This window comes from Dendrobates tinctorius, unplaced genomic scaffold, assembly GCF_039654945.1.
Source record: "Dendrobates tinctorius isolate UK_male_01 unplaced genomic scaffold, ASM3965494v1 ptg000008l, whole genome shotgun sequence".
Taxonomy (NCBI): Eukaryota; Metazoa; Chordata; class Amphibia; order Anura; family Dendrobatidae; genus Dendrobates; species Dendrobates tinctorius.
The window spans coordinates 68,955,720-68,972,877 of NW_027361676.1; the positions used below are offsets into that span (position 1 = coordinate 68,955,720).

General features: G+C 39.6%; 1 protein-coding gene across 1 annotated transcript in view; it reads right to left on the reverse strand.

Annotated features, from left to right (window-relative positions):
- The window catches only part of LOC141092192 (uncharacterized), a 169,949-nt gene that overhangs the window by 99,894 nt on the left and 52,897 nt on the right, over positions 1-17,158 (reverse strand). The window contains exons 5-12 of the mRNA XM_073578209.1: positions 15,508-15,585; positions 10,407-10,508; positions 9,700-10,096; positions 8,955-9,154; positions 8,457-8,827; positions 3,343-3,497; positions 1,408-1,616; positions 1,131-1,270 (exon numbers count right to left, since the gene is read on the reverse strand). Coding sequence (XP_073434310.1) covers positions 1,131-1,270; positions 1,408-1,616; positions 3,343-3,497; positions 8,457-8,827; positions 8,955-9,154; positions 9,700-10,096; positions 10,407-10,508; positions 15,508-15,585 — 1,652 coding nt within the window. The remainder of the gene's footprint in view (positions 1-1,130; positions 1,271-1,407; positions 1,617-3,342; positions 3,498-8,456; positions 8,828-8,954; positions 9,155-9,699; positions 10,097-10,406; positions 10,509-15,507; positions 15,586-17,158) is intronic.

The window sequence follows — 17,158 nt, forward strand, 5'->3', positions numbered from 1 at the left end:
CTCATCTGACCAGAGAACATTCTTCTAAATCGTTTTATGCTTTTTGAGGTAAGTTTTGGCAAACTCCAGCCTGGCTTTTTTATGTCTTGGGGTAAGAAGTGGGGTCTTCCTGGGTCTCCTACCATACAGTCCCTTTTCATTCAGACGCCGACAGATAGTACGGGCTGACACTGTTGTACCCTCTGACTGCAGGGCAGCTTGAAATTGTTTGGATGTTAGTCGAGGTTCTTTATCCTACATTTGCACAATCTTGCGTTGAAATCTCTTGTCAATTTTTCTTTTCTGTCCACATCTAGGGAGGTTAGCCACAGTGCCATGGGCTTTAAACTTCTTGATGACACTGCGCACGGTAGACACAGGAACATTCAGGTCTTTGGAGATAGACTTGTAGCCTTGAGATTGCTCATGCTTCCTCACAATTTGGTTTCTCAAGTCCTCAGACAGTTTTTGGTCTTCTTTCTTTTCTCCATGCTCAATGTGGTACACACAAGGATACAGGACAGAGGTTGAGTCAACTTTAATCCATGTCAACTGGCTGCAAGTGTGATTTAGTTATTGCCAACACCTGTTAGGTGCCACAGGTAAGTTACAGGTGCTGTTAATTACACAAATTGGAGAAGCATCACATAATTTTTCTAACTGCCAATACTTTTGTCCACCCTCTTTTTTATGTTTGGTGTGGAATTATATCCAATTTGGCTTTAGGACAATTCTTTTTGTGTTTTTCATTTAAGACAAATTAAATGAAGATAATAACAACAAAGAATTTGTGTTTGCAATCATTTTCAGGAAGAAACTGAGTATTATCTGACAAAATTGCTGGGGTGTCAATACTTTTGGCCACAACTGTATACATATTGGGATAGAATCTTGGAGATGGGAATACCCCTTTAACTTTCCTTCCTATTTGTTAATATGCTATTTGATCCTGCTTACCATCTTTTCTAATCCAGGTTTATTCCGTGTCCCTAACTGAGTGACTTACTGTTTTATTTTAACTTTTTAGTAATAGTTCTTTAGTAAAGCTGAATCTATTTCACACTACTTCATAGATCTCTTCTTTCTTTGAGATTTTACTCGCATCTCAATGTGTCGTTGTGCTACATAAGTACATGGTGCATTGTACTGACCTGCTGAAGTGCCCAATCACCTTCCTCTGAAAATCAGCACACAGGCGTTCCAGATAATAAGCATGGGATCTGTTGGTAACAGGATTTATGCCTTCCCATCCCCAGCTGACACTGTAGTCATAGATGTTTGTGTGTCGCAGCTGGAAGGGTCATAACAAAAGAAAAAGCCATGATTTCTTGCACCTTCCACATTTCAGTATCATGAAAAAGACATTTAAGGTTTTATTTTAACATTTGCTTGTGGATGATGGTTGCATCCATGACCGATGACACCTACCCTCTGATGGATTCCCTTGATAAGGGTCTGCTGGGAATCATATAGAGTCTTGTTGATCTCAGACTTGACAGAAAGGACATCGATGTAATCAGAAGCTCGACTGCTGGACAGGTTATATTTTATGTCACTGATGATTCGCTTAAAGCAATGGAAGTGATCTTCAGGACTTCCTCCAACGGTAAAAGACTGGTCTATTTCCTGCTGAACCACTTTAAATAGAGATACATGAATGCTGTTTCTGTTCCAAAATCTCATGAGTTAAATGAGTCAACTGCACATGTTCAGCATGTAAACCGTTAGCAATGCACATGGATTCCCTAGAAATTCATATTATGAAGTGCGACTTTGCAGGAATCCAAACAACTGTGGATTTCTGCATCATTTACCAATGCTTTATGCAAGTAAACGTATAGTATACAGTATATGGTGTTTTGGTATTACATGCAATTCCTGTTTAAGCTTCTTTAAAAAATAACTCTACGCCAAGCCTATTTGCCTCTGAGGAGTAAAGATCTGTTATAGAATCATAGAATCATAGAATCGTAGAGTTGGAAGGGACCTCCTGGGCCATCTGGTCCAACCCCCTGCTCAAAGCAGGATTCGCTAAATCATCCCAGTCAGATGTCTGTCCAGGCTCTGTTTGAAGACTTCCATTGAAGGAGAACTCACCACTTCTCGTGGCAGCCTGTTCCACTCATTGATCACTCTAACTGTCAAAAAGTTTTTTCTAATATCTAATCTGTGTCTCCTCCCATTCAGTTTCATCCCATTGCTTCTAGTCTTTCCTTGTGCAAATGAGAATAAAGTTGATCCTTCTACAATGTGACAGCCCTTTAGATATTTGTAGACAGCTATTAAGTCTCCTCTCAGTCTTCTCTTTTGCAAACTAAACATTCCCAAATCCTGCAACCTTTCCTCATAAGACAGGGTTTGCAGACCGGTCACCATTCTGGTCGCTCTTTTCTGAACTTGCTCCAGTTTGTTGATGTCTTTTTTAAAATGTGGTGCCCAAAACTGGACACAATATTCCAGATGAGGTCTGTTGTGTCACGTGGTGTCTCTTGTTTGAAGTTGAGGCGCTATAAAAAGGATTGTGCAGTCGCAGTTAGAGCCGTTGAGTCAGTGTCCATTTTGGTGGAGTAGGAATTAAAGTCGGTATAAAATGGACCGACTGACTCCTAAAATATATAATAAATTGGGTACAGTAGTTCAATGCAGGATGTGATGTAAATTTTTTCGCAACAATTTGGGAAAGCTATGAAATGTCCTATAAATGACTGTTCTGTTCATGATCTAAGGGTCTCGGCTTTTAGTTGAGATGAATCTGTGCTGCACTTTATGTACATGCTTATTAGTGATGCAGTGCTGTGGAGTCATAGATGAGATGAATCTGTGCTGCACTTTATCTACATGCTCAGTAGTGAGGCAGTGCTGTGGAGTCAGAGTCTGAGTCGTGGAGTCGGAAGTCATGGAAATTGAGGAGTCAGAGGTTTGGCTTACTGACTACACAGCCCTAACTGCACTACTGTTATGCCTCCCTTGGTCTTGGCTGCATAACAGCAGAATGTACTGCAGCAAGCGAAATTTTCATTTCACAGATTCTCATAGAATCCACAAAACAATCCAAAACCCTCCATTGTCCTTTGTGCAAAGTAAGAGACATACAGAAGTACCGTACAGGCTCAAAGTATTCTGAGCATCATATTAAAGATCTGTACCAGAAGGATCAATAGTACAGCAGCATGCATATGTCTTTTTTATGATGGTAGAGTGGACAAAAACTGTATTGCAACTACAGTAGGCAAACAACTGGTGCCAAGAAAACTACTGTTTCTGCAGTCTGCGGGCTAGTCCCTACACAGAACGTTATTCACATCCTGAAGAAGAAGCTATATCTAGTAAATTCCAAAATGTAACAGGAAATACAATTATTACCTGATTTTAGGAGCTTCCCTGTAGTTTCTTTACCCAGCACCTGTGGGCTGTACTCCTGGAGAATGTCATACAGTCTTTGCATTGTTCCTATCCATTTGCTTTTGGCTTGTTGCCGGCGTGCCGGGTCTCTGCTATATATGTCTCCAAAATATGAACTGGAACAGTAAGCAGTTAGGTGATTTCTCACATTTTTCAGTTTGTATATAGAGAACATATTGCGCACACTTTGTATATCTTTATGTTTTCTTTACAAGTAGAAGATAATTTGATAATATTTTCTTAAGATTGCATAATAATAATAATAATAATAATAATAAATTTTATTTTTATAGCGCCGACATATTCCGCAGCACTTTACATTTCAGAGGGGATTTGTACAGACAATAGACATTACAGCATAACAATAATCACATACAGTAGATTATAACAAATACCAAGAGGAGTGATGGCCCTGCTCGCAAGCTTACAGTCTATGAGGAAAGAGGTAGACACGAAAGGTGGGTGGTAACAGTTGCCCTGATTGTATGGACCAGCCATAATGTTAAGTGTGTAACAGTACAGACACATGCTCAGTAGTGAGGCATATTGTATATATTTATCCAGCTAGTAGGATAAAGGGTCTTGTCCTTACCATAATTTCAAGGATTTAACTAGCCCAAGAAAAATATTACAAGAGAGGGTAAAGTATGAAAAAACACTTGAAACCATTGGACAAATAGTCATTACCGTAATTGCATTTTCAAGATTTATTTTTGCTGTCAATGCTTTTAACGGATATCGCTCGGAGTGAAAATTTGGTTGTGCACATGACCAATGTTATTTAATAGGGCAGTGCAGATGAACAATATTTTTCACTGACCGAATCTGTGTGTGAAATATCAACACGCACAACTTCCTCCAGAAATTGGATGAGACTCACCCATTCAGGTCTAAGGGTGTGAGAAAAAGATTTCGGATACATTGCAATTCTGTAGCATAAGAAGCTGTAAATGGTCTTGAAAATGATTAATAACTGCTGAATAATACAAAAAAATTTCCTACGGTTGTGTGATCCTAGCCTTATATTGTATTAATAAGTTTAGGAACAATAAGTCACTGCAGAGCAGGCTGAAAACACCATCCCCACTGTCAAACATGGTGGTGGCAGCATCATGTGTAAGAGGGTGTGACATAAAGGATGAGAATCTCCAGTGCTGTGCTGCATTTGTGGCAAGAACTGCCATCTAATGTCCAAATGGAACCCCACGGTACCAACTGGGAAAGGGAAAGTTTCAGGAGGGACAAATGTGGATGGAGCACTGGGTCAGGTGATCTTGATGATGCAGTTCCCTGGTATAAAAGGTCAGCGTGTCAATACAGTAGTGGATTTGGCGCCAAGGGAAGAGACGGTCAGGACGTGTGTTGAGGAAGACACTGAGGCTGGTGTGTCAGACCGTGATAGGAAGTGCCAACCAGCGGACCGTGGGACAACTGGAAGCAGAAGCCAAGTTGCGCCAGACCAGCTTCAGAACCCAGATGATGCCAGTCAAGAGCGTAGACATGACCTGCGTAAGTCAAGACACGGAACCCAGACGAGGCTAGTCAAGAGCCAAAGCCCAGCCCTCATACAACCAGACATGGAAGACATTCACCATCGGTCAAACAGTAAAGGTTCGTGAGGAGACTTTGCTTTGGGGTGGATGCTTGCGGTGTTGAATGGAAGATGTGAGAGACGGGCTGTTGCTTCCAGCTTCCGAAATGGCACACCCCAAAAGAAATAGAGCTAATTCTGTGTTCCCAAATCCAAATGTCCCCCTCCCTTCTGCACATCAGTGTGCCTAAACCACATTTTGCATCCACATATTTATCAGTACTGTAGCAATGATAGCTCACTTAATTTATGGGGTGCATGTCTTCATATGCATGTACTGTTTGTTTATGGAAAACAATCATGGAGTCAAATTCGTTACAACACCTGTAGATAAAATCCCACTTATTCTGGAACTTAGGGGCTATGTATATGAAGTCCTGAAACTATTCTAGAAAAATCTGTGCTCCAAGAGTCAAATAGCAATCCCTTCCTCTCGAATCTCATTGTGTGGCTAAGCAGTACTGTACAGACACATATGGGGCATTGCCACAATCAGAAGAAATTGTGTAACAAATGTTGGAGCCATTTTTATCGATTTTTCCCTTGTGAAAATGGGAGAATGGGAGGATAGGAGGAATAGAACTAAAGAACAGGACATGTAAAAAAGACTTGGGTATACTAGTAAATCACAGACTGCACATGAGTCAACAGTGTGATGCAGCAGCAAAAAAGGCAAACACAGTTCTGGGATGTATTAAAAGAAGCATAGAGTCTAGATTGCATGAACTAATTATCACCCTATGCTCCTCCTTGGTCAGGCCTCATCTGGAATTCTGTGTCCAGTTCTGGGCACCACATTTTAAAAAAAGACATTGAAAACTTGGAGCAAGTTCAGAGAAGAGCTACCAGGATAGTGAGGGGACTGCAAAGTATGTCCTATGAGGAACAGTTAAAAAACCTGGGAATGTTTAGCTTGCAAAAACGAAGGCTAATTGGAGAGTTAATAGCTGTTTACAAATATCTGAAGGGAATTCACAGTGTAGAGGGATCATACTTATTCTCATTTGCACATGGAAACACGAGAAGCAATGGAATGAAACTGAAAGGGAGTAGATACAGATTAGATATTAGGAAAAACTTTTTGATCAATGACTGGAACAAGCTGCCACCAGAGGTGGCGAGTTCTCCTTCAATGGAAGTCTTCGAACAGAGGCTGGACAGACATCTGTCCGAGATGGTTTAGTGAATCCTGCACTGAGCATGGGTTGGATATGTTCGACATAGAGGTCTCTTTCAACTGTAACATTTTGTGATTCTATGAAAATGTAAAATCTGTGGCTAAAACAAAATTTTTGTGGTAATAAAATTATTTTTTTTTCACCGCCCAATGGTATAAGGTCCTGTGACACACCTGTCTTTGCAAAATGGAGTCACTTTTGGGAGGGTTCTGCTGTTCTGGGACGTCAGAGGCTCTGCTAATGTGACATGGCACCTGCAAACCATAGCAGCAAAATCTGCACTATAATATGGAGTTTCTTCCCTTCTGAGCTCTGTTCTGTGCCTCAGAAGTAGTTTTGACCACATATGGTGCACACAGGAGAAATTGCCCAACAAATTATACCATTCATTTTCTCTTGAGTCCCATTGTGCAAATGAAAAATTTGGGGCCAAAGCAAATTTTTTGTGGGAAAATGTCATTTTTTTATTTTCACAGCTCAACATTATAACACTTTGTGAAGCACCTGCAGGTTCAAGGTGCTCACCTCACCTCTAGATAATTTCCTTGATGAGTGTAGTTTCCAAAATAAGGTCACATGTCAGGGGTATCTACTGTTTTGGCACATCAAGGGCTCTCTAAACGCAACATGGTGCCCACAGACCATTTCACCAAAGTCTGCACTAGAAAACATTGCCCTTCCCTTTAGAGCTCTGTAGTGTGCCCAAACAGTAGTTTCCCGCCACACATGGGGTATCGGTGTACACAAGAGAAATAGCACAATAAATTTTGGTGTCCATTTTCTCCTGCTGCCATTGTGCAAATGAAAAATTTGGGGCTAAAGCAACATTTTTGTGACAAAAATGTGATTTTTTTAATTTCACGGTTCAATGGTATCAAATTCTGTGTAGCACCAGTGGATTCAAGGTGCTCACCACACATCTAGATAAATTTCTCAAGGGGTTTAGTTTCCAAAATTGGTTCACTTTTATGGGGTTTCCACTGTTTAGGTACATCAGCGGTCAACAAATGCGACATGGCATCCGATATCTGTTCCTGCCAAAATTCTGCTCCAAAAGTCAAATGGTGCTCCAACCCTTCCAAGCCCTGATGAGTACCCAAACAGTAGTTTTTCACCACCACCACATATGGGCTACTTGCGCACTCAGGAGAAATTGCACAACAAATTGGGTTATCCATTTTCTCCTGTTACCCTTTTGAAAATGAAAATTTGGGGCTAAAGCAACATTTTTGTGGAAAAAAAATATTTTTTTCATTTTCCTGGCTCAACGTTGTCAAATTCTGTGAAGCATCTATGGATTCAAAGTGCTCACCACAGGTCTAGATAAATTTCTTGAGAGATGTGTAGTTTCAAAAATAAGGTCACTTGTGGAAGGTTTTCCACTTTTTTAGGCACATCAGGGGATCTCCAACCGCGACATGGCTTCCACTGTTTGTCCAGCCAATTTTGAGCTTCAAAAGTAAAATACTTCTCCTCTCCTTCTGAGCCCTGTGGTGTGCTTAAACAGAAGATATCCACCACATGTGAGGTATCGGTGTACTCAGAAGAAAATGCACAGCAAATTTTCGAGTCCATTTTTTCTTGTTACCCTTGTAAAAATGAAAAACTGGGGGCTAAAGCAACATTTTTGTGAGAAAATTTAATATTTTAATTTTTTCCTTCCACATTTCTTTAATTCCGGAAGCATCTGAAGAGTTAATAAAGTTCTTGAATTAAATTTTGAGCACTTTGAAGAGTGCAGTTTTTAAAATGTCACTTTTGGGTATTTTCTGTAATATAGACCCCTCAAAATCACTACAAATGTGATGTGGTCCCTAAAAAAATGGTTTTGTAAATTTTGTGGGAAAATGAGAAATTTCTGATAAGCTTTTAACCCTTCCAACTTCCTAACAAAAAACAAATTATGTTTCACAAATGATGGTGATGTGAAGAAGACATGTGGGAAATGTTATTTATTAATTATGTTATGTGCTATAACTTGTTTAAGGGCATAAAAATTAAGTTTGAAAATTTCGCAATCAATTTTCAAACATTTTGCCAAATTTCTGATATTTTCACAAACAAACACAAAAACTATAGACCTTAATTTATCACTACCATAAAGTACAATGTGTCAGAAAAAACAAACTCAAAATTACTGGGATATGTTGAAGCTTTTCAGAGTTTTAAAGCAACACTGGTCAGAATTGGAAAATTTGGCCTGGTCAGGAACACAGGCTTCAGGGTGAAGGGGTAAAACCTTTACCTTCTTGTTTGTCCACTTACCATCACAATTACAATGAGCCATGGCGTTAGAGTATACTTACTTTATGGTCTGCAGCCTGTACACACTCGGCATACAGTTCTCATCCAGTTTAAACCACTGATCAAGAAGCGCAAGATCCCTGTCATACTTCAGGGACAGTTTTTTGTGGGTGGATTCAAACATGTCCTTTTCTTCAGGATCCCGTATGTTTTCTGCATCTGAAGTTTCATGCATTGACGTCTCATCCGCTGCGACTTGCTGAAGATCTGATTCATTGGGAATTATCCCGTCTTTCACAGAGGAGTCATCTGTTAGAGCTTTCTGTTTTGCTGTTGTCTTTATTGTTTCCAGCAAGGATTTGATCCCTTCAAATATTTCTTTTTCTAAAATAGCTGGGATAGTCATCTGATCACACTTCTGACCTACAAAGCACTAAATGAAGACCATCAAGATTAGAGGGTTCGTAAAGACAAATTATCAAAAGACGATTACAGCAAAAGGGGGTCTATTGACTTAGCATTACCTAGGCCACCCGTCTCCCTCCTCATTATAGACTTACAAAAAATGCTGTGTGCCCTGAATCCTGGCATTCCTGAAGAGTCTTAATATGTAGTGAAGGCATAACATGGTCATTGCTGACTCCATCCTTTAAGCCCCATCTCAGGTCAAACATATGAAATTCAATGCCCCTTTCCTTAAAGTAGATGTAGAGATCCGGATAAGACTTGACAAATAAGGCATTTCTTTCTGGGTGGGAATCTAACGCAAGAAATAAAAAACATAAGATTGCACTTATTATCCCGATCTTAAAACATTTTCTTACTATTTCTGCTATGATATATCACTTGTGTTTTCATTATAAAGAGGGGGTTCTTAAGCCCGCCAAACACATTAGATGGTTGCTGACTGAACGATGGTTCAGACAATCATTTGGCTGCTAGCAATCAAGTTCGCTGTCTTATGTAAATGAGCACTTGCCTAGCCAAACGCCCATGTGTTCTCTATGAGGGAGTCGCTGCCAGACAGATATGGGTGCAGCTTATCTCTGGGAGACCAAAATGCCCTAAATCAGACATTCTGGACCCTTAACTCCACTGACAATCAATTGTCCGACGCCCCCATACACATTAGACTGACCGTAAATATGGAAGCTTTAATCTTGATTTAGTCTTGATTTAGACCATAATACATTTTTCAACTACACAGAATATTATGGTTTTGGGACCTATCTGCTCGTGGGTTTATTTTAGGCAAATAGATATGTGAATAGATCACTTCTTTCTATTACAGTTTTTCTATGTTACCTTGGTATCCTCCACAGATATACATCATAAAAACCTTCTTCCTTGCTGTATAAGGTATATTTATGCTTCCTCGAATTATCTTGCGCTCATCATCAGAGAACCTCTCAACCTCATCTTCAATGGTATCTATGTATCTGTTTTGCAGATCTCCAGACGACTCATTCCATACACTACTGCCATTTCCACTGAAGAAATTCTCCGCATCTGTACTTGAATCATTTTCATCTAATTTTCCACCTTCCTGTAATGGCTCATGGTTTGTATTTTCTGCTTGAGTTGTATAATATGTTGATAAAGTCCACGTTCTATCATTTTCTTTAGATTCTTCAACCAGTATAGTAGACGGAGTGTTCTGATCAGAAGGGCTGTCACCTTCAACAGCTGTCTTCTGCTGAGACTGCATGATTAACAATCATATGACTTATAACTACATTATATTGATTTTATCTAAGAATCTTATTACATATACATCATGAAAATGAGTTATGAATTCGTGATAATTTCTGGACATTTAAGTGTAATGTTAGATATATTTTGTCCAACAATCATTCCATCATTCCAGACACACATACATCTAGCAACTTCCCTAGGTGCCCAGAAACAAGAACAAGCTTGCTATTATTAAGGTAATACAAGAATGCTGAAACTCCTCATATTTTTCTTTCTAAAATGTCATAATATTAATTAAAGAAAAAATATGACAATACCTTTAAGAGAAAGGACTCTGTGCTCTCCAGAATGTACTGATTTTCCTCTCCCAAACCTGTGTGATTGTTGACTTTTTTGACACGTCGATGATACAGGTTATTCTAAATCAAGAGAGTAATTCAATCAACAAAATTCAGATGGAATTAATGAAGAAATTCAGAATAACATCACATGTAAAGTGTCCTAGAGATATGTAAGAAGTTTATTTATGAAGGAATCTGCGCACTGAGCCCTCACTTGAACAAAATTGTTCCTGTCTGATTTGCTGAAAAATGCAGTTGCATCTAACAAAATTGAATATCATCAAAACGTTTATTTATTTCAGTTCTTCAATACAAAAAGTGACACTCATATTATATAGAGTCAGTACAAACAGAGTGATCTATTTCAAGTGTTTATTTCTGTTAATGTTGATGATTATGGCTTACAGCCAATGAAAACCAAATGTCATTATCTCAGTAAATTAGAATATTTTATAACACCAGCTTGAAAAAATGAATTTAAAATCCGAAATGTGGGCCTGCTGAAATGTATATTCAGTAAATGCACTCAATACTTGGTTGAGGCTCCTTTGGCATCAATTACTGCATCAAAGCAGCATGGCATGGAGGCGATCAGCCTGTGGCACTGCTGAGGTGTTATGGAAGCCCAGGTTGCTTTGATAGCAGCCTTCAGCTCGTCTGCATTGTGGGGTCTGGTGTCTCTCATCTTCCTCTTGACAGTACCCCAAAGATTCTCTATGGGGTTAAGGTCAGGCAAGTTTGCTGGCCAATCATGCACAGTGATACTGTTGTTTTTAAACCAGGTATTGGTACTTTTGGCAGTGTGGACAGGTGCCAAGTCCTGCTGGAGAATGAAATTTCCATCTCCAATAAGCTTGTTGGCAAAGGGAAACATGAAATGCTGTAAAATTTCCTGGTAGACAGCTGTGCTGACTCTTGATAAAACACAGTGGACTTGCACCAGCAGATGACATGGCTCCCCAAACCATCATTGATTGTGGATACTTCACACTAGGCCTTGGAAATCAAAGTCCCAGAGTCTGGAGGAAGAGTGGAGAGACAGACAATACAAGCTGCTTGAGGTCTAGTGTGAAGTTTCCACAATCAGTGATGGTTTGGGGAGCCATGTCATCTGCTGGTGTAGGTCCACTGTGTTTTATCAAGACCGAAGTCAGCACAGTCATCTACCAGGAAATTTTAGAACACTTCATACTTCCCTCTGCTGACAAGCTTATTGGAGATGGACATGGGGGACAGGTATATGAGGACATAACTACAATATGAGGACCTGGATGGGGACATAACAACAATACTGGGACCTGGATTGGGGCATACGGAGTATACGGAAAGTATTCAGACCGAAATATCACATGGTCATAAGTATTCAGACCTTTTGCTCAGACACTCATATTTAAGTCACATGCTGTCCATTTGCTTGTGATCCTTCTTGAGATAGTTCTACTCCTTCATTTGAGTCCAGCTGTGTTTAATTAAACTGATAGGACTTGATTTGGAAAGGCACACACCTGTCTATATAAGACCTCGCAGCTCACAGTGCATGTCAGACCAAATGAGAATCATGAGGTCAAAGGAACTGGCCAAGAAGCTCAGAGACAGAATTGTGGCAAGGCACAGATTTGGCCAAGGTTACAAAAGAATTTCTGCAGTACTCAAGGTTCTTAAGAGCACAGTGGCCTCCATAATCCTTAAATGTATGAAGTTTGGGACCACCAGAAGTCTTCCTAGACCTAGCCGTCCAGCCAAACTGAGCAATTGTGGGAGAAGAGCTTTGCTGAGAGAGGTAAAGAAGAACCCCAAGATCACTGTGGCTGAACTCCACAGATGCAGTAGGGAGATGGGAGAAAGTTCCACAAAGTCAACTATCACTGCAGCCCTCCAACAGTGGGGCTTTATGGCAGAGTGGCCTGACGGAAGCCTCTCCTCAGTGCCAGGCATATGAAAGCCCATGTAGAGTTTGCTAAAAAAACACATGAAGAACTCCCAGACTATGAGAAATAAGATTCTCTGGTCTGATGAGACGAAGATAGAACTTTTTGATGATAATTCTAAGTGGTATGTGTGGAGAAAACCAGGCACTGCTCATCATCTTCCCAATACAATCCCAACAGTGAAACATGGTGGTGGCAGCATCATGCTATGGGGGTGTTTTTCAGCTGCAGGGACAGGACGACTTGTTGCATTGAAGGAAACCTCTTCCAGAGTGCTCTGGATCTCAGACTTAGGTGAAGGTTCATCTTCCAATAAGACAATGACCTTAAGCACACAGCTTTTCTTTTTTAATAAATTTGCAAAAAAATCTACATTTCTTTTTTTTTTCTCAGTCAAGATGGGGTGCAGAATGTACATTAATGAGAAAAAAAATGAACTTTTTTGAATTTACCAAATGGCTGCAATGAAACCAAGAGTGAAAAATTTAAAGAGGTCTGAATACTTTCCGTACCCACTGTATCTACAATATGGGGACCTGGATGGCAACATATCTACAATATGGGGACATATCTACAATATGAGGACCTGAATGGGGACATAGCTACAATATGGGGACCTGGATATGGGGACATATCTACAATATGGGGACCAAGATTGGGACATAACTACAATATGGGGACATAACTACAATATGAGTGCAAATTTGTTATAACCACATCCATAATGACCCAAGCTCTAAAAAAAACAAAATAAACACAGCAAAAATGTTAAAAATGTGTATAGAAAAAAATGGTATCACTAAAAATGTCACTTTGTCCTTCAAAAGAATGCGACTCCCACCAAATTCATTTTTTTTCTATATGCAGCCCATATACCCAGCCGTTTTTGAGACCCCTGATTTAGAATATGATTACCCCTCAAAAAAAAGTGTTAAAGTAGCAATATATAAAATTTTAAAAGTATTAAAACATAAATATTATAGTAATTGAGCGTCACTATTATTGTATAGACCCATGCTATGAAACTATCATAATGTACATAGTGAATGCCATAAAAAAGTATACAAAAACCGATATCAATACCACAATTGCTGTTTTTTTCATTGCTCCGACAAAAAGAATTGAATAAAAAGTTATCCATAAATGGCACTAGTGAAAACTCCCGCCCACACTCCTTTTTTAATGTGTGTTTTTTAAAAATATGTTTGCCTAAAATTTGAATAAAGATGGTTTGTTATTATAAATCTGGCTGTCAGAGCATCCCTTAGTTTCAGATCTGTATACCACTTGAGAGAGTTACCCCTTAATATAGAGAATATATATATATATAAACCTGCACACATTTGATATAGTCATTATCGTGGACCAACCCCTTTCAAGTAAAGTTAATATGTTAATCATAGTGAATGGTGTTTACAAGAAAACAAAATCTAGAATTGGTGTATTTCATATTATTTCCAAGTCTCAAAAAGTGTAATAAAAATGGATCCAAAAGTCATAGTATCCCAAAATGGGAAAGATGCAACAAAACATCTTGTGAAACCAAAAATATGCTTCAACTTTACTGGAGCCAATTATTCAGCTCAGCGGCTCTACTGATGTAAATGGCATGAAGTGCTGAGCTGAGGTCAGTGATTGACTGCAGCAATGTCAGCGTAAGTCACAGTTATAGCCAGACAACACCAGGACAAAGGCAGAGACAAGGCACTGGATCTGGGGAGGATAATTAAATAATACTTTTCATTTTATCAGAGAACTGTGCATATAGGGAAAAGTTTGCTGTAAGGTGACAGCTCCTTTAATGGGTTAAAGGCTATGCATAATTTTGCACAAAATATTTCTGTTCCTTTGAAACTTTCCAAATAGTCTTAAAAAAATGTACCATTTTGCTGCTGCAGAGTATCTGTGAGTCACAAATGTTACAAATCAGTCAGAAATCCTGCTCCAGGGTCTGACAGCTGTCTCTGCTCCCTCTCTGTTCTCTCATCCCGAGAGGGAGAAACAGGGAGGGGAGAGGGCTGTACACAGATTTTCACAATGTGGATAATGAAGAAAGCATCTACAGTCTCAGAGAGGGTATAGAAAACAAGCAACAGAAATAACATGAAGAGTAAATAAAGTATTAGAACTGAACTGATGATGGAAACATCAGCACCCTTGATGCATACAGAGCTCACATCCAGCCTATATTACAGGGAGAGCTACTTCCACAAGAGAAAATCTGAAACTTGGATTAGGATGGATAAAAACTGAATATTAGGGGGTCTGAAAATGAATGAAATAATGAAGAGTGTAGACTAAAAGTGCAATTTTTTTAAGTAAATGTAACCTCTATATTGCACAAACAGAATTTTTCCATATCAATCATGTCTACTAATAAATAAGTGTTTTTTCAGTTTTATTGTCTTTCTCTGCACTCTTTGCAGGTGTCCAGAACTGATCCGAGTTGCCATAGTCTAGTCAGTGGTTAGGGCTATGTCCGCTCATGCATGAACCACTAGAGACTGTGGGGTCAGGATCTCTAGTATGTACAGAAACTGGCATGGTAAGTTGAAATTTTTCCTGTGTTACCTATTTTCCTAAGTGAGTTGCTAGACTATCATAACAAATTTAATCTGGGTCAGAGCTTAAAATTAGTATGAAGTTGCCAAACAAAGAGGCTAGGATAGGATCATAGTACAGGCTGCCCCTCTCTGTCTAACTATATTCACTGTTGGTTATGGCATCTAAGGACTTTAACCTCCACGACTGGTGTGAAAGATATCGGTGGGTGTCAGCTGTGCAACACAATCAGCACCCCATAGATGTGAGCCTTGGATTTGGCTAGCTCATGAGTCCGACCCACACACCGGCACCAAACGTGACATATTTGTACATCACATACCGGCAAGGGCTGAATTGACCTTTTCCATTTTAAAACTCAAGTTTGACTCAAGTTTAAAGATGAATCCTAAATAAAGAAATTTTGATGACTCCAGATCAAGGCGAACAGGTAAGATACGTGTTAAACAAAAAATTATTAACTAATCTTATTTGTCTACATTTAAATGACAATATTACCTAAAATTAGAATTTGTTTTCTATCATATACTATTGTACATACACCCATGACCATAATTGACCATAAGTAAGTGTGAAATTACTGTTACCTTTAAATGTGTCTTGATCTGCACGTTTGTCTCTCCGCTTATTTTCTTAGGAGGAACATTCCAATGGCAATCTTCCAACTATGTGAAAGACATAATTATAGATTTATAGGTAAAATGTATATTAATACAATGTGCAATATTCTTAGCTAACAAGGTCTTCATGCCAAACCAAAAGGTATAAAGTAGTACAAAATAAACTAAAATGATGGATCCCCTTATGATCCAAGTGCCACCACTTCCTAGCTCTCTCCTGTGGTCTCTGGAACTTGACCACCAGAAATGAAGTCTTGCGATGAATGCATGACTGCTGTATCCAACCACCGCCACTGATTGGCTAAAACAGTCACATGTCTGTCTCCAAACATCATCTCTGGAGGCCAGAACCAGAATACACAGAAGCTATAAAGGGCTGTAGAGTCTCTTAAATGAACAACAGTTAAAGAGGAACTGTCACCAGAATTAACAATACAAATTTCATACATTATAAAACACATCTCTTAAGCTGGAGTCACACATAGCGACTTACCAGCGATCCCGACAACGATATCAACGTGTCAGGATCGCTGGTAAGTCGCTATGTGATCGCTGGTGAGCTGTCACACAGACAGCTTCACCAGCGATTAGCACAGCGATGCCGAGCGCGTGGCATCGCTGTGTTCATTAGCGCTGATGCCATCCCTGTAAAAAAATAGAATTAAAATAAAAAATATTGTTATTCTCACCTTCCGACATCCCGCGCAGCCATCCCGCCTCTCTCCACGCTCCCGGTCCCAGTGATCCTTTGCGAGAATGACTGCGAGAATGTCACGGTCTCGCGGGAGCGCGACGTCTCGCGGTCATTCGTGCAAAGGATCACTGGGACCGGGAGCGTGTAGAGAGGCGGGATGGCTGCGCGGGACGTCGGAAGGTGAGAATAACAATATTTTTTATTTTTTTTATTATTTTTTACAGATGATCGCTGGTCTCCCGCCTGTCACACGCAGCGATGCATGCTGGCCAGCGGGAGACCAGCGACGAAAAAAAAGTCCAGAGGTTTCTTGCAGCGATCAGCGATACTGGCAGGGGGGGCGGTCGCTGATCACTGTCACACACAGCGATCTCGCTGGTGAGATTGCTGTTGTGTAACAAAAGTTGTAACTCAGCAGCGATCTCGCTAGCGAGATTGCTATGTGTGACTCCAGCTTTAGACCTTATGAGTCCGGTGGACTTACTGTAAATGTCCATGACAAAATGGTTGAATAATAATCTCTGGAAGTTTACCCCCTCTCACTCCTCAGTGATAAGGATGAATATTTTACCAGTACTAGCGGGTCCCATAAACTGCTTATGTTAATATCAAGATTGAAAAGTTACAAAGAGGAATATACAGACTTTGTAATGGATTTTAAAATTAAGGACACCAGTCTCATCAGATCTAAGAGATCTATTTTAAAATGTATTCTGTATTATGTTTTATCTAAAGTGCCATTTTGCTGAATCTGTGCAGACGCAAATTACAAAAAAATCAGTATTTTGACAAGTGTGGATTTTTGTAGAATTCAGTTGAACCCAAATTTATTTCCTCATCTCTATCCGGAGTATTCCTCAGGTCTTTATACTTAGTGCCAACGTTTATAGTCTTTACCAATTGGGTGTGTCTCACAGGATTTTA